Source organism: Zootoca vivipara, chromosome 8 (assembly GCF_963506605.1).
Source record: "Zootoca vivipara chromosome 8, rZooViv1.1, whole genome shotgun sequence".
Taxonomy (NCBI): domain Eukaryota; kingdom Metazoa; phylum Chordata; class Lepidosauria; order Squamata; family Lacertidae; genus Zootoca; species Zootoca vivipara.
The window spans coordinates 65,542,685-65,561,634 of NC_083283.1; the positions used below are offsets into that span (position 1 = coordinate 65,542,685).

The 18,950-nt window shown below is 40.2% G+C and overlaps 1 protein-coding gene across 1 annotated transcript in view; it reads right to left on the reverse strand.

Annotated features, from left to right (window-relative positions):
• The window catches only part of GMDS (GDP-mannose 4,6-dehydratase), a 273,314-nt gene that overhangs the window by 56,160 nt on the left and 198,204 nt on the right, over nucleotides 1-18,950 (reverse strand). Inside the window, exon 9 of the mRNA XM_035125046.2 lies at nucleotides 16,466-16,562. Coding sequence (XP_034980937.1) covers nucleotides 16,466-16,562 — 97 coding nt within the window. The remainder of the gene's footprint in view (nucleotides 1-16,465; nucleotides 16,563-18,950) is intronic.

The following is an 18,950-nucleotide window of genomic DNA, read 5'->3' on the forward strand; positions in this document are numbered from 1 at the left end:
AATTTTTTTTTATTTTGTTTCGACTATGGCAGACCAGCATGGCTACCTACCTGTAAATAGATTTTATGTTGTCTTATTGGGATGGCCATTCCAACTGAAACACTTTTTACATAGCTTTATATATAATTTTTAAGTAATTATGCTTACAGATTTTTAATTGCATCTCCTATTTTGTATGTTGCAAGTTGCCCAGAGGCACTGGCATAGGCAATGCACAAATTTAGTAATTAATAATATTAATTATAATATCCCCTGTGTTTTGCAATTTGAGACAGACAGAAGTTCTTTGTATTATAGTAGGCAGGGACATCCTGGAAAGCTGTGGAACAGGCTCTGTTATTATCATTTGCATGACAGTTCAGAGGTATTCCTCTTTAAAAAAAAGACAACTGAGCTCCAGCTCTCTTGTCATTTTACGCCCTCTTTAAAGGCCATTCCATGCATTAAGAGAGAGAACAAACATTGTTTTGTAACAAGTGTACACTTGACGAGCTGCAGACAATCCTGGCAGTCTGGTGTGTATACCTGTATGACAATAAATGTTTCCGGACATACATTTATTTCATTTGCACCTTACACTTTTGCATATACTCCTAGAAATGTACTGTGCGAAGAGCCCACAGGGACACAAAGAACTCAAAAGCGTTAAGGGTTGCTGCACTGAAGAAAATGTCTGCTTGAACAAGGCAAATGGCTCCAGGCTGTTGGGGGAACTCCAGGACAGATTTAGCGGCCACAGGGGGAAGGAGAGGGGATGTTCTGTTACACAAGGTTAAATCCTTGTGCTAAAGAAACTAGAGACTTAGTGCTACAGTACGTTGGATGCAAGCCTATGTGTTCTTTTTGCATAACAAGGGGGAAAAATGGACAGATGTAACTGCTGTAGAATCATCCAAGTGAGTTATTCCCTTTCTTGGATAGAAAAGCCACGACACTGTAGGGACGCCATCAGCATTTTTATTCATAAATCTGGAGTATACTGTTCATAAGGAAGCAAGCAACATGCATTCACGTTTCCACACATCATATTTTCATGGGTGTATAAATTTGGCAAGATCCATACATAAGAACTGAAGAGCCTCATGCCCACCTCCAAGAACTTCAATGTAGACACTGAGATTTACAGAAATCTCCTGGCTTTCTGGAAGGCTTCCAGGGTGAACAGAGGCTAGGATTACAATAGGAAGAATCCACTCAAAAGGCCCAGAATACATGTGAAAACTGTCATAAACGCTTCCCATGAACTCTGGATTTCCGCCCCAGAATGAAAAAGTTTAAACCTAACCTACTTTCTAAGGAAAATAGAACTTCCCAAAACTGTTGATAATGCCAAGAATGTTACTCAACATCTCACTGAAAAAGGTTTTTTTAATTTAAAAAAGAGAGACAATAAGAACAGTACAGTAAATGAAACTACACTAATTTACACCTCCTGAGGATCCAAGTGGCTTGAAACATTATTCCTTATCACCTTTCAGCGACATCTATTTACAGGTTGCTAATCACATACAGCTAATTAAATTTCATACTGATGACTGACATGTAACATCAGCCAACCTGAATTCTAAGTCAAACTGTCTCCCATAAAAAGCTCTAAATTACATGTGCACAGAAAAGATTTTAAAAAACACAATGAAAGCTGATCCTGAGAACAATATTTGCTTCTTAAAGGCAGACATGATGTTATATATGTTAAGATTTCCAAGATTTGTGGGGTGTGAGGGGGATTCCTTAAAACTGACGCATCCTTTCCCTTGGGCACTGTCAAATCCTGAATTGGACTAGAATGCCGATATGGCTCCTTCCTGTACCAAAGGCAGTCGAAAAGTTGAAGTTCTGCTGAAAATATTAATAAGGTACTTTGCCAAGAAAGCCAGTTTTCTTGGCAAGAAATTACACTTTGAATTTGCTTGTGTCCCAGACAACATTTGATATGCACACATTTAGCTTTCGACAAAAAATGTCAGTTGACGTCTCATTGACGGTTCATTTTTTTGCAGTAAGCAATTAGCTGTGATAAAGGTAGCGCGCAGCCCCTCGGAAAAAGTAAAAACAAACCAGACAAGAAAACCCTCAAGTTAGCAGGAAACTGAGTTTGGCATACAAAAATAAGGCTAATGCTCTCAGTGTACAATTATCTGAAGTAAATGCTTCAAACTACTAATTTCCTCCCATGCATGATAAGATCCAAATGATTCCATTTTATTGTAGCGCAATAAAACCCACTCTTTCTGCAGCGGAAAAATGCAGGCGAAGAGAAGAAAGAACAGACAACAGTAAAGGCTGATAAAAGTCCCATGGCAAAATGTGATAAACTGATAGGTTTCAGGGTTTTTTGTTTATATACCGTATATTCCGGCGTATAAGACGACTACGACTGGGTGTATAAGACGACCCCCAACTTTTCCAGTTAAAATATAGAGTTTGGGATATACTCGCCGTATAAGAAATACGACCCGGCGTATAAGACGACCCCGACTTTTGAGAAGATTTTCCTGGGTTAAAAAGTAGTCTTATCCGCAGGAATATACAGTACTTGTGAGTTTCCAGGACCACAAGACTAAATTCCCATATGGAACAAGCAAAGGCCAAGGCTTGCAGTGGTTCTTAGCCCGCCAATGACCTTACTCTTCCTCTGCAGGGAAATGCTGTCTCTGTGAAAAAGTTAATTAGTCTCCATGATAATTTCGCTTGAGGACAGAGATTATCAATTGTGTTGAATTACATTTGCTGGCTTTTGCACTTCAGATTATTATCCACCAAAGATTTATTTCCTAATGCTGTTGGAATCTAGCCCGCATATATGCAAAGACAATCTGAGGTGTTAAACGAGAGGCTTGCACTAAATCATGGCTTTTTTCTATGCCTCATCCCTTGTGTAAATAAATTTCATTGTAATGCTGTTTGCATTTCCGTAATCTCACAACTGGAAATGGGCTTTCCCCCAAAACCACTACAGGCTGAAATGGTTGCGATGAGAGGCCTCCATGGGCAAAATCGCTACACAGATCCAAACACCTCATTCCTAACCTTCCAATTTGGTTACGTGAATTCATCCTAACACAAAGCTACACATGAGCTTAGAGCACTGCTGAATTAGTGTGCTGGAAAAGCAGTGCAAAACCCGGCCCTCTGCTTTGCTGCCAATCTCCCATATTAATCAAATCTTTAATACAAACTGGGCTTTCCTGTGACCAGCCCTTCATTTGGAAGGCGAGCAGTGACAAATGGGAGAGTCTTGTGCTATTGTTTCACTGTATTGTCCTGGTGACACCACTGTCTGAAAGCATGAATCTGTACAGTATCTGAAAGCATCACCATGACCATTCCTTCAAGAATGGAGGACAGGTTATACATATAGATCTGTTGTATAAACATGGGCTGGAGAATGCTACACCACTAATTACTACTAGGTGTGAATTTAGGAAGGAGGAATATGCAATGAAAATACATCATACTAGCTAATTCGCTGTCTCAAATCTACAAGCATTCTGGCCAGCTGGCAAACTTAAGCCCTATCCATACTTAATGGAGAGTAAGTTCAAGAACTTCATTCATCATCCTTGCTTAGAGTTAATTGTAACAAGGTATATTCACATTGATTTCTGCATGATAGTGCACATTTTTTATGCCACTGTAAAAGCATTTATTTGACCTCCAGTTCCAAACGACAACAATGTGAAACCACAGATCACAATATAGTAACAAAAATAACTGTGTTAAATAATGAAAGTGCTGCATCATGTAATACATTTGTTTCTTGTTAAAAGCATGAGCTCTGTCTTGATGGCAGTGTTTTTAAAAGGCCTGGGGAGCATAAGTCACAGTAAGATTGTGGCAAGGTTGTAGGCACAGGTTGTAAATATGTGTAAATAAACCATATATCATAAAGACACCACAGTCTGCACTGTAACTCATTCCAAAGGAAACATGAACCTTGGGTAAGTGACTGGAACCCAGAACTCGAATCTCACACCAGTTGAAGACAGGGGTGGTGTGCAACAATATATATGTGAGAACATCAGTATAGAAAGCACCAGGCTTAATTTGAGCAACAGCTCAGCCCTGAAAGTGCCAAGTGTCAGAACTGGAACATACGAAATAAAAAAATTAAGAAGGTAGACTTTGAGCATATGCACAATCTCTCTCTCTTTACCAGCTGGGATTAGTGGGTAAGACATTCCAAATCAGAGAACAGCCATTTACAGGTCCGAACCCTGAAATCTCTACTTAGAAACGAAACACTGAAAAACTAATAACCTGTATTAGCGATAGAATTTTTACAATGTTTTTGTACAGGAACATGAGTCCACATTATATGGTAACACTGATTATAGCACTACCTGGTAACACTCGTTGGAGGGAGTAGCTTTCACCTTTCCTTATAATTATAGAATCATAGAATTGTAGAGTTGGAAGGGACCACGAGAGTCATTTAGTCCAACCCCTTGCAATGCAGGAATCTTTTCCCCAAGCTAGGGCTCGAGCCCACGACTCATGCTCTTAAGAGTCTCATGCTTTACTGACTGAGCTATCCTGCACCGCTGGCAAAGTTAGTCTTTTGCAGCTAAAACAACAAGAGCCTTGTGACACCTTAAGGACAAAGTTAATGAAGTGGCTAATGGCCTATCACAAAACAATCTATGGTGCAAGCCTAGCCATGTCTACCAAGAAGTAGTTCCATTGAATTCAGTGGAGCTTACTCCCAGTTAAGTGGAGCTAAGATTGCAACCACTCTTGCTACCTAAATTTCACAGTTAAGTATCAACTTGCCATCCTATCTTGTTTCCCTCAGGTACCAGGAAGTAATGGTTATAAGTCAACGGGGTAGGGAAAGGCTTTTAAAATCTAATTTTACCTTTAAAATGAAGATTTAGGGTGGTCAAAATTAAGTGCCAAATAGTTCCACCCACTTTGACAAAGAGGCTAGGACTTTAACTGAGGAGAACAGATAAAATCAACAGGTAACCAAAGATATTACTTATTTCAATGTGAAAATAACAATAATGAGTGATGTTGTTGTTGTTGTTGTTTAGTCGTGTCCGACTCTTCGTGACCCCATGGACCATAGCACGCCAGGCACTCCTGTCTTGCACTGCCTCCCGCAGTTTGGTCAAACTCATGTTCATAGCTTCGAGAACACTGTCCAACCATCTCGTCCTCTGTCGTCCCCTTCTCCTTGTGCCCTCCATCTTTCCCAACATCAGGGTCTTTTCCAAGGATTCTTCTCTTCTCATGAGGTGGCCAAAGTATTGGAGCCTCAGCTTCATGATCTGTCCTTCCTGTGAGCACTCAGGGCTGATTTCCTTAAGAATGGATAGGTTTGATCTTCTTGCAGTCCATGGGACTCTCAAGGGTCTCCTCCAGCACCATAATTCAAAAGCATCAATTATTCAGCGATCAGCCTTCTTTATGGTCCAGCTCTCACTTCAATGAGTGATGCGTTCCATTTAAAACAACAACAACAACAACCCCAGGAAGAACATTATGACTGAAATCCTAACCCCACCTACCTGGGAGTAAGACTCACTGAATTCATTGGAATTTCCTTTGGGGTAAATGAACCCTAGTGCACATAGATTGCCTTTGACAACAAACAATACTTCACGAACAAAATAAGCACATGCAAAGTGCTCCTATTTGGAAGCATGATTACCCGAATTAACAAAACGCTACGCATGCCCTTGGAAATAAACACTTCATATATACACTTGCAGGAAGCACCACATGGACCAAAAGCGCTGAACTTCAGCACTGTAAGTCCAGATGCAAATCCACTTCAAATGCTTGTGTGAATTTCACACTGCTTTTACTCCACATTCACACCCAAGGCCTTATATATTAAAGACACGTTACTCATTGAAGATCGAAGATCTTAAGTTTACAGTTTTGGATTGTTAATTAGAGGTTTTACACACCCTGCTAACTACAAATGCAAAGAACGGGCTTGGCTTCCAGAACAGACTTCCTTTTGAGCCACCCATGACTGGAGACTATGCAAAAGAAACAAAGTTCAACTCTTTTAATGTGACATCCAGGGAGTTTCCAGCAAGGAGGATGAGTTCCCTGAGACAGAAGGCACCTTGTTCTTGAGCCAAGGAATTGTAGCATCTGCATTTCTGCTGATTGCATACACTCATGAACGTTTATAACCTGGGATCTCAGCAAAGGAAGTATGGAAAGCCAGCTTCGTGGCAAAACTCACTATGCCTAATGACAAGGCCGGCCCTGACTGCTATCACAACCACATTTAAATTTATTTGTATATTTATTTGCAAAATTTCTTGCGCACCCTTCACTGCAAGGTCCAAGCATGGATTACTATAAGATAGTTTACAATTACAAAAACAGAAAAAGAGAGTTAAAATTATATATACCGTATATATATATATATTAAAAAACAAATCTAACCATTCCCAGTAGAACAGAACTGTGCAAATTCAGCAAAGGAGGTGGGCTGTGGGAAACCTGTGAACATTTCTTCAAAAACTGTTACCAGAATCCTATGCTGACTGCGTGCAAAATCTGATTTATTCATGAATACTTTTTATTTTCTCTTTCCTTGTTGACTTCATCTCTTCAGGAGGCCTTCTGCCCAAAGCCACTGCAAGCCAATATGGGTGATTACTGCTTATGTTAACGGATGGCTTGTCTAGAGTCTCTTCCGGCACCACAACCTTGGGGTTAAGAGTTTGGTTGGGCTTTATAGATTAAGTAAATGCTTTGTTTCAAAAATATGGTCCTCCCTTTTGCACTGAGCTTGAATGGGCATTGTGGGGTTAGGGTTAAAGCTGCCCTTCCACTAGGGCTAGATTTAGGTCAGTGCGGCCGGTTCCTCCACACAGGGCACCAAGCTGGGGTGTGTGTGCAAAACAACAACAACAACCACCTATATGTACCTAGGTACCTACTGAGAAGAGCCATAAAAAAATCAACTGTACCAAAATGAATTACAGCTGTACCTTGAGAATTACAGTTCTCAAATGCCTTGGTACTCATATGTTTTGGTTCCCGAATGCTGAAAACCCAAAAATGTTTCGGTTTTCCAACACTTTTCGAAAGCCGAACATCTGACGCAGCTTCCGCTTGAGTGCAGGAAGCTCCTGCAGCCAATCGGAAGCCACGCCTTGCTTTTCAAACATTTTGGAAGTCAAATGGACTTCCGGAATGGATTAGGTTCAAGAACCAAGGCACGACTGTATTGTGAAAATGAAAATTATTTGGACGGGGGCATCCCATTGTGTCCTTGCTCAGGACGCCATGATACCAAAGTCCACCCCATCTCCACTCATGGAAGTGCCGTTTTAAGACCTTGCATCTGAGTGTTGTGTGAAGAAAGGAAATCCAAAGATGGTGTTCCTGTATGTGCTATGCAGAAACCGAGGAAGGAGAACTCCAGTTAAGCATTTGCAGAAAAGTTTCAGCGGCTGTTTTCTTTCTCCTCATGATTCTTTGGATCCATAGCAATGCAGCAGCAACTCTTTTTTTTAAAGCACAGGAGGATAGGTGGGGGTAGAGAACTTGATCATACCTTTGTAGAAAGAAAGAAAAATCTCGTGTAGCATCTTTAACCTTTACTACGTGCCGGATAAAAGGCTGTGCTAACCGCATGGGATTAGCGCTACAGGAAGACTGTTTGGAGTGAAGAGAAAATGCCACAACACGCACTCAGCAGTGACACAAGCGGGCTTGGCAGGCTTTGTTGCATAGTTACCGACATACCACACAGAGCAAACTCGGTCACATCACTCACCTGAGGTTTTACAAATACCTCGCATTTCCCCTGTTAACTATGCGATCATCACAGTCAACTTTCTTAATCCCCTCAACACACAGAAACAGAGTCTAGGATCATGAGAAACACTGCCAGAAAATGTAGGGATTTAGAAGCTGTATCTGAAGAAATGCATATACAATACAAGACAATTCCACTCAAAAGAGAATGTCTATATGGCTAAAAGTAGTATTCATGTGAGGGGGATACAGTGGTGCCTCACTTAACGAATGCCCTGCTTAACGAAATTTCCGCTTAACGAAAGGATTTTTCGAGCGGAGGTTGCCTCGCTAGACAAATTCATTTTATGAAAAATTCGTCTAGTGAATCACGGTTTCCCATAGGAATGCACTGAAATTCAATTAATGCGTTCCTATGGGCAAAAAGAAATTTTAAAAAAATTCAATGCATTCCTATGGGACTCCAAATTTTTCGTTATAAGAAAAGACCCGTGGAACGAATTAAATTCGTCTAGCGAGGCACCACTGTATGTAGAAAATATGTTTTTGAGAGACAACCTGAAGGGGGGCGGGGAAATGACTATTAACTTTTATTCGATGCATTGCAACTGAAGATTGTTTAATATACAGTTGGGAAAATACTGATTCTATTGGTGTTGTAATTTATAATGACAGGGCGGTATTCTACTAAGCTGTATTCCAAGTATACCCCACTAAAATTAACGAACATAACTAAGTTGATTTCAGTGGGGCTACTCTGAGTAAGACCTATTTGAACACCACTATTAATTAACACAATGGCTTTGAGCTGATTGTGCCACCCATGGTTCACCACCATGGTTTTTTCTCTTGACATTGGCAGAATAGAATTTTTCACAAATAAATAAAATAAAATAAAGGTCTGGCAGTGGAGCTGCAGAGGTGGACCCAGCATCTTGAAAATTCTTCTTCTCTGTATCAGCCCCCATTTGGCCAAAATCAACAAAATCAATTAATGCAAGCAAGTTAAACAAACCATTCAAAAATCCCCAATGAACAAGAAATCCCTAGCTAGTCACTACTTTGATCAAATAGGCAAATCATTTCCATTTTAAAGCATACCAAAAATTTAGGTAGCTGTGTTGTTAGTCCATTAGAACAAATTCAAACGTTACAGTTGAGTAAAACTTGTATTAGGAACAATTAAAACATTTGTCACAGAATAGTGGGCAACACAGAAGTCCGTATTTATTTGATACTCTAGTGGTCCATACAAAAACGTGTTATCCTACTGTGGCTTTTGGATTATTAAAACATTTGTCCTTTTCATCAGGGCTGAACCAAAAATTCAGAACTGGTAAGGGTTTTAGCCCCACCCATATGCCCGACGATAGCCACTGCTTCAAGTAACCTACATAGCTGCCAAGTTTTCCCTTTTCTCGCGAGGAAGCCTATTCAGCATAAGGGAAAATCCCTTTAAAAAAGGGATAACTTGGCAGCTATGGTAACCTAACTATACAGACAAATAGCTAGAACTATGGCTACATTTATTTCATTATATACAAGATGGGTGGTTTCTTTTCTTGCCCACTTTAACAACATCCTCTGCACGTCTTAGCTGTCATGGGAAGGCCCAGGTCTGGGTAATGTCTCCTAGCCAAGCTCCTGTTGTGTTGGCTGTTAACTGGCCCCCGGAACAAGCAATGAAAACAAAAAGACCGTGCTGGGCATTTGACAGAGCCTCTCTTGCTATTTCGTTATAAATAGACATGCCACCTCTCCTCTACCTTTTCTGTTTCCAGATTGTTTAAAGGAGTTAATAACTACCTGCTCTAGCCAGCTTCCTTGATATAAAGGAAAAGGTAACAACTGCACGGCCGGCGAGATGCTGCGTTTAGAAGGACAAGGTGGCGTTCACTTAAATCCGAGGAAGTAAGGGTATACCTTTTTGAGGCCGAGAGCTGTCAGTTGGAAAGGATCAGATAGCAGATTTAGAGGGACAAGCTGATGTTCTCAGGAAGATCAATGAAGACGTGGAGTTCACAGATGACACATGGCTGGTTTTAAAAGCTCAAGAATGACAGCAGCGGGGGCAAGAAGAGGTGGGGGGCGGGAGGCAAGGTCAGCAGTGCGAGTGGCTGGAAAAATGTGGAGGTGAAGTAGGATGAAACAAAGGGCAACAACTGGTTAAACTGAGGATGATTCCAATGTTTGGCATCTTCCAGGATTCTCAGGATTGGATATCACTGGGCTGAGTCAGAAAAGTAAAAATGATGTAAGGGGAAAGTTATGAAGCACCTCCGTAGATGCTTCTGTACATGAAGGAGGAAACATTACGGCAGAAGTCAGGTCTTTCAGTAACAAGGGAAGGTCATATATATACTGTATACATATATATCACTCTCCACTTTCCTGAGCAGTTAGGAGCCATGAGATAATAGTGCTACACAGTTTAGCTTCTTTTGGATGAGAGAACAGTACAGACTTATGACAACACTTAGATGCGTGTACACACGCATACACACAATTTAGCCATTGGGGGTTAAATACACACTGTACTAACTTTTCCATGTAACATGCAGAAAAAGCCCAACCATCTGGTTGTTAAGCAACTTCTGAATGAGGCGGTTTGGAGTAGAAAAGCAGCTGGAAAATGCAGAGCCATTCCCCAGCTCGTAGCTTGGCTTGCAAAACCAGCAAACAAATGGCATAATATGCAAATTAGGCTACCTGTGGGTTGGGTGGGCTGGGATACGGCAACCCTATGATTATCCCGAGCTTGAAAAAAACCACACAACCCCAGATCCCTTTTAGATTGGCAAGACGGTAACTCTGGCGGAAGCTTACTGTTGAGTCTAAAGTAAGTAATGATATAAATATTTTGGCTGACACAGTGATTCACTCGAGAAAGACAATAAAAAGTAATACTTTACTAAAGTAGTGATTTTCAGATGTTGACATAAACCTCCGGTTTGGGAAAAGAAAGTGCATAAGGATCTTCCTCTATAGGTAAGACGGTTTTGTCATAAGACAAAGGCTGTTAGTCATGGAACAACAACAACAAACAACCACTAAGGGTTTTTCTTCCTGTAGTGAAATGTACAGATCCGCCCTGACGCTCTGGGTTGCATATAGACACAGTTACAGGAATATGGACTTTTAAACAACTAAGATGGATATTTCTTGTACAGCTGTTTGAACTATGTTCAGACTCACGGCCCATTTGGAATGTAAATGCAGGAAATGGGATATGTATGGAAAAGGGTGGGGGTGCGGAAGTGGGATTTTGTGATCAGTTTCATTATATTTTGAAGAGTCATAACTCTTCGGAGTACGAACTGCCACAAATGCTTTGGACTTGAGCAGAGCCGACTTTGGAGGAATATGATACGCCCTGAGGAGTTTTTTTTTACTGGAATCTTGTGAAGTCTGAGAAACGTAGAGCTGAGTATTAAAAATCATCCCCCACCCCTCAAAGAGGGTAAAAACGCAAAGCTTATTCTGGTGACGTATGAAGAAGTAAAAGGGCAACTGAGGCCAAGTGTGGTAAAGTAGGGATGTAGAGATTAATGAAAGCTATAAAGAAGAGATGTGTGTGTGTGTGTGTATCTTACTAACATATAAACAAATTGGCAGATGGAAAATGAAGGAAATGGATATTGGAATAGGCATGTGATATAAGCCAAGAAAGCTTAAAAATATAGTATAATTTTAGGATGGGAAAAAAGAGTTATTGAACTGTCACAAACATTTGAACAACATGTCCTTTCCATATAAAAGGAAGGGGGAGTGAGATCCGGAGGGAAGCAATATAAGAAAATGAACATTTGTTTATTATTTCCTGCCCTTCACCCTAACGTCCCAGGGTGAGTAACAGCATTAAAAACAATATCAAAAATAAAAAAAATTCCTTCAGTAGCACCTTAAAGACCAACTAAGTTTTTATTTTGGTATGAGCTTTCGTGTGCATGCACACTTCTTCAGATACGGTATCTGAAGAAGTGTGCATGCACACGAAAGCTCATACCAAAATAAAAACTTAGTTGGTCTTTAAGGTGCTACTGAAGGAATTTTTTTTATTTTACTTCGATCCAGACCAACACGGCTACCTACCTGTAACCTAATATCAAAAATGATATAAAACAACTTACAACCCCAAAAATAAGGTGGGTCCTAAAAACACACACTAACTTTCTTCTATTTAGGCAAGTGAACACCACATTTTTTTTGTTAGGCCAGGTATCCCCAAACTTCGGCCCTCCAGATGTTTTGGACTGCAATTCCCATCTTCCCCGACCACTTGTCCTTTTAGCTAGGGATCATTGGAGTTGTAGGCCAAAACATCTGGGGGCCCCCGCAGTTTGGGGATGCCTGGGTTAGACAAAGCAAATGCCAAATGCACACATGCTTTAAGAATGAAACCATTCCCTTACTATTGTACAGTTTGAGGTGGTTAAGCCATTATGAGGTATTGATTTAGTATGATGACTACCTGACTGAAAGAAAAATCTGACAAGTCTGAGAGGCATGACAGGAGTGAAGCTCAGGACTCATCAGAAATATTATGTCTTGACACACATCTGGAGATGTTTTTAATCTTTACTGTAATTTTTTAACCATGTCTATTCAGAAGCTAGCCTGGATGAAGTAGGGCTTACTCCCCGGGAAATGGGGTTAGAATTTCAGCCTCAGTCAACTAATAGATGTTCAAAATAGAAAACCTGATGGTGGATTTCTCATTTTAAATGCCATTTTAGAATCAGGGTTGGATGGGCCTTGTACACAAAATAATATTCCGTATCAAGGTGAAAAAAATGCAAATAGAAATGCTGGCTTCTGTGGCCTATTTAAATTATGCAAATTAGATTATTATTTTTTACATTTTTGTAACTTATTCTTCCCCTACTAGAGAGCACTAGAGAGAATATAGCACTGAACTATTATTGCTGTTGTTATTATTAATTCATTTAATAATGAAATTTGCCCCAAGGCAAAATATGATATAAAAAGATGAGGCTAGTGCAGGCATAGGCAATCTCGGCCCTCCAGTGTGTTTTGGGACTACAACTCCCATCACCCCTAGCTAACAAGACCAGTGGTCAGGGGTGATGGGAACTGTAGTCCCAAAACATCTGGAGGGCCGAGTTTGCCTATGCCTGGGCTAGTCTGACCACCTTAGCAAGGGAACTGCACAATGGGCTGTGCCTACAGAAATTGTGCTGTCCTGGTCATCTGCCACCAGCCTAAACGTTCTTGGTGGTGGGCTTCAGATGATAACCTGAAGCCCTTATTCAGCAGTTCTTGTGGCTGCTTACACACTCTCAAGCAAATATGTGCAGCCATAAGGAAAGCCGCTCTTTTCAAGAGTGAAAGCTGATATTCTCAGTAGCCTGCATTCTGAATCTAATATAACATTCTACGGAATCACTGTGTGTTTACAGCCCTGCTCTTAACATCTTGACCACTTCTGGTCATTCTGTAGGCAAACAGTCTTTTAAACAGAATGTCTGAACATCATAACTTCTTTCCTCCATTGAGTCATACTTTCCCTATGCTATGATGTAATCTGTGGTCTGAGCCGGAGGAAAGAGCTGGGCAGAGTTTAGAGGAAGCATGAGGCTAGCAGGGAACAAATATGAAAGGTAACTTCCATGCACACCAAGCCCCCGAGTTAGGAATTAGCTGCCCATCCAGCTTTCTCTTTTTGCAAAACACCCACCTTCCACCCCCCACCCCCAACCCACATGCTCTTCTCTTTTTCACAATGCTTATCCTCTTCCTCTCCATTTTCTGCTTCCGTCTTTATGCCACATCAAGCATTTATACAATATCAAAAAGGAAGATCTACAATTCCGGATAAAGTGATTAGATGAAATTCTGAAGAACACAAACCAAAAACTTATTATTTAATAAACAGCAGCTGCCCCACACTAATTGTAGATATATGCATATATAGCTAGATTCGACAGTTACAAATAATTATAATTATTATTTCAATTTAGTCATCACTTATTACAGAAAGAGTTTAAAAAGAGATCTACAAGTTAAGAATGCAACGATACCATAGAATAGCTAAAGCAATGAAAACTTACATAGTTCTAAAAGGGATCGTCCACCAGCCACAGGTAACAAGGAAAATATACTTCCTCACCCAACTAAAAGATGAACACCAAAAATAGGCCAGAAATCAAGCCACATCAAGTTTCAAATAACCAGGAGAGTTATTTGGGTGTTTGGGGAGAGCGTGCCACAGGCAAGGGGCCATCACCGAAAAGCTTCTCTCATTGCCACCCTCACAGGATGCCACTTTTGAAAGATGGTGCAAAGGATGAGGGAAACAAAGCTTAAAGATGCTCCATTAACTCAGTTCCAGTATACAACATCTCACATATATTTTTGGAGATGCATTTGCATAGCTGCCAAGTTCTCCCTTTTTTAAAGGGAAATTCCCTTATGCTGAATAGGCTTCCTCGCGAGAAAAGGGAAAACTTGGCAGCTATGCATTTGTTTCAGTGTGGGACTTCCACTACAAAACTTTCCCCACATTACGAAAGCCTTAAAAGATGCGACCAATCAGCTAAACAAGAACTTTTTATCTTCTCTTTCATGAGAACAGACCAGACTCCACCTAGACGCACCCTAAGTCCGGTGACATTTAGTCGCCAAACCATGTAATGGCACTATCCATTCCCTCAATTAATAGTGAAACATCCAGTTTCTGACTGATTTTTAAAGTAGGTGAGGACAAAGTGAAATACAATTTCTTCCAAGCAGTAGAATATTGTTCTCTTGTGAGAAAAGCCTCTGAGAATACGCCAGGGCTACAACTTTATTAGGAGTGAAAGATTTGTAAGTGGCAGGGAAAGGGAACTGGGACATAGACAACAAAAACGGGACAATCTGAAAGTCAGCATGAATAACTGGTCCTTTGGGCAGGGAAAATCCTTATTACTCAGAGACAGAAGATTTAATATGAAAATGCTCTTAGATTTTAAATTACCCTTTCAGTTCTAAATGACCTCTTAAAAAAGGCAAGCATTTCAATGAAGGATAATGAAACAGAGGTAGACAGCTAAGCAGGAAACATGGCTAATCTAACAGAAATTTAATTGAAAATATACAGTACTTTTAACAGAACCCCACTCTTCACAGAAATGCAAAGACATCTTATTTTCTGAACCAAGCCCCTGTATGTGTAGGCTAGAAACAAGTGTTTCTGGAAAATGCTTGCCTTGAAGATATTGGGAAATATTCTTAGCTACTTCGACAACTAACCACTGGGAATTTCAGTTTATCTTTTGATTGGTATGTCGATCAATATTTTAAAGCATAACTCATTACTCTGGGTTTGGGAGAAAGGCTACCCTTAACATTGCAGTGACTCAGGAATATCAATATCAATATCAATATTTAAAGATGCAATACATTTGCCCGATAGCCGTTTCCTATTAACACATTCACAATGGTTTATTCCCCCACCCCCTGAAAAGCTTGAAGAGTTTTAGATAAACCTTTAAACCGAAACCTGCCTATTCTTCTAACCGGCAAAAAAGGCCGGCTTTTCAGAAACTGTGCATATGTACTGTGCAGAGTTTGGCTCAATAAGGTTGAAAACCTAATTCTAAATGCCAAGGAAAGCAATGCAATGGAAAAGTAGTCTATAAATTCTTAGAACAGCTCTGAGTCATAGGTTTATGTATGCTGTATTAGTATGTATGGAATTATCACTGTCTAAAATGCCAAGTCTGCACTGTTTTCCAGCACCATCATTCTACCACAGCAAACTAAGGAGGCTGATTCAGTGACCACCAGTATAAATGGTCATATTATCTGGCTGAAAGAATGATGAATATTTAGAATGAAACACTGTACAAGGTTAATATGCACATTTGTGGCTATGGAAACCTTCATACCATCATTCACCAACATAAGCAGATGAAACTGATTGATTAGTGTTTGATTGACTTCAATGGAAGTACAATGAATCAGGATTACTAGTGCCAAGTATGTATTTTCTTCTCTTTGTGGCAGAGACATATATATAAATAATTGTGTTCTTCTCAATAACTGACAGTTTTTAAAGTGCTTCCAAATTCACGAGGATAGATTAGAAGCATTCTGGCCTAATTAAGAGAATTTATTTCCAGCACATGAAAGGAAATGTCTTAATTATGACTTTTCAGTGACTGTCCATTAACATATTCACAAACAGCAGGTAGATGAACAGAAATATATAAAATAAAATTCTATGATCTTATATTCTAGACTGATTTTTAAATTATTATTATTTTTTGAATACCCTCTCTCCCTCTCCTTTCTTGTTTCCCCATGTATTTAGTTGCTGGAATATACTGCAGAAAATAAGCATATAAATTTAAACTTTTAATAAGAGAATAGATATAAGACTTGAAATTACAAATGTTAAATATGTAATAAATCACACCCATCGTTACTTCTGTCTCAAGCAATTATTCTCCAGCAACAATCTGGAAGAAAGAAACTGTCCACATCTTTTTCACTAATTCAAAACTGGATTAAATAGAGCATGAAATATCCAGTAATTCTGGTTTCTGAGTTTTATCCCTGTTTTGCAAGGACAGGGTAATTAAAAGAAATATATGGCTACCTGTTTGAAAGCAAACAGAGTCGTTGCAGTTAGAACCCTCTTGCAAACAGCTGCCTAAATGCAGCAATTTGGTGACTGAATTTGGTTTACATTCCTCTGTAAAGGTGAAAGAATCACTTTGCTTACCACTTCAGTTGGCCTGTAGTATTTGTGATTAACTGTCACATGGATCTTCCCAGTTTCTTTGCATCGACCTACTTCGTTCTCATTCTTGCCTTCCCACCTGCAAAGATGACAAACATTTCATCACCCCATAATGTCTTTACCAGTCTGATCACAGCAGCATTTGGTGTGCAGATTCTTAGACAAGGCTGGTGTTATTTCTCTCTCCAGGGCAATGTACACTTCAGGCCACAGGAGCAGAGGCAGAAGTTTGACCAGAGCGGAAGCACAATGGCTTTTAAGGTCCACTTGTTTTGTGCTCTGATACTATGCATGAGATGCAGCATAAGTTTTGGCACCGGACACCACTTTGTTAGGTGCATCAAGTCCTATATTTTGCTAGTATGTGTGTGTGTGTGTGTGTGTGTGTGTGTGTGTGTGTGTGTATATATATATATATATATATATATATATATATATATATATATGGACACAAATAACAGGATTCTGTACCTGAAAAAGCACTAGATCAGGGGTCAGCAAACTTTTTCAGCAGGGGGCCGGTCCACTGTCCCTCAGACCTTGTGGAGGACCGGACTATATTTTTTTGGGGGGAAATAAACGAATTTCTATGCCTCACAAATAACCCAGAAATGCATTTTAAATAAAAGCACACATTCTACTCATGTAAAAACATGCTGATTCCCGGACCATTCCCGGGCCTGATTCAGAAGGTGATTGGGGCGCATCCGGCGCTTTAGTTTGCCTACCCATGCACTAGAGCAGCGTTTCTCAACCGCTGTTCCGCGGCACACTAGTGTGCTGCGAGACGCTGGCTGGTGTGCCGCGACGTGTGGCGACGAGAAAGGCGATTTGCATTGTCACGTGCCTGGCGGCCACCAATAAACAACACTGACCCGCCGGAAAGGAAGCCGGCCGGGTCACGACGCGGGGCGAGCGCAGCCACCACCACGGGAGGGTGGTTTTAGACAAACTTAAAGAAGCTGGCTGGCTGAGCTCAACCTGAAACTTGCTGAGCAAAGGATTGTGCTGGCGGAGAAATCAGCGGCTTGTGAAGCCTTATTACAGGAGATTGCAACCAACACAGCAATTGGCAAGTGTTTCTTACAGTCATAATTATATAGTCAATATAGGGCGGCACAGAGTTAAATTTTTTAACTTTTTTAATGGTTGTGTGCCTCGTGATTTTTTTCATGGAACAAGTGTGCCTTGGCCCAAAAAAGGTTGAGAAACACTGCACTAGAGATCATGAATCTTTTGCCACAATAAATATGTTACTCTTTAAGATGCTACAAAAACACAGTTTTTGCTGCTGTAGACTAACACTGATAAGCAGTGGAATTTATGCTCGAGTGGTTAGAAATTAAATGCTTACAAAACAGATGTGTAATATAGGCTAGAGATACAGTATAAAGGAGGCAACAAAATACAAAAATATATTCATTTATCATTTGATACATATTCAATAAAGATGATACTTAACATCTTTGTAAGTTTGTTTCCCCAGGTCTAATGGTGACAGAGCTACAAGCAACCTCCACTTTGCCTTGAAATGTACTCAGATCAAACACTTCTACAATCACTTTCACCATCAGACTAAAAACTTGTTTGTCTAATTATGTTCTTCAGTTGGTTTCTATGTTGCTTTCATAATAACTTGTCAAACTATTTTAAAACAAGCTTTCTGACTTTTAAGTGTGGTCTCCTTTGTTTTTCACACTATTACATTACCGTAAGACTTCATAGAATCCTTCCCAAAAGCCACATGCTGGGCTTTGCAAGGGGGAAAATTTGACTCTTGTGAAGTGGACCAGCATATGGTCTGTTCACGGAATCACTCCCAGTTACAGCCTGTCTTAAATACTGAAATGGAACAAAAGAGGTGAGGAGACCTCATGCTCATGGGGTGAATTACAAACAGAATGAGCAAATGGTGTGCATATGTTTGCATAAGGCCGAAATCCCAGACTTAAGCTCAGAGGGCCATAAGCATATTTGGTCTCACAGAGCACTTATTGGAACATCAAACAGTCCCACCCTCAACCATATGCCAGGCAGGCCCATAGCTAGGACACTGGCATGGAAAGCAAGAGTGAATTTGGCTTGCCTGCAGAAGATCATTATCTGTGTTTGAGGTGGGGGTGGGGGCTCAGCTTTTATAATATTTTAAAAACAATGTGTGATCAAATGTTTACTGTACTGTATGTTCACATAATTCATTGCTGCAAAACTATAAACATTCCAATAATCTGCAGAAAATAGAAATTTGGGAATGATCCAATACCACCCCAGAATGCAAGGCAAGACAAATTGTGTATGCACAGTGTACAGCTGTATAGAAATCCCGTACACACATAGCATGCCATGGATTTCCCCCATTAGATGGCAGTTTCCTGGTAGTTATTTGTCAATTCTGGAAGAAGGGAGTAAGGAAACCCTTTGCAGTCATAAAAGGACCAGAGCTGCCTTCTTTATTTCTCTGGAAGTG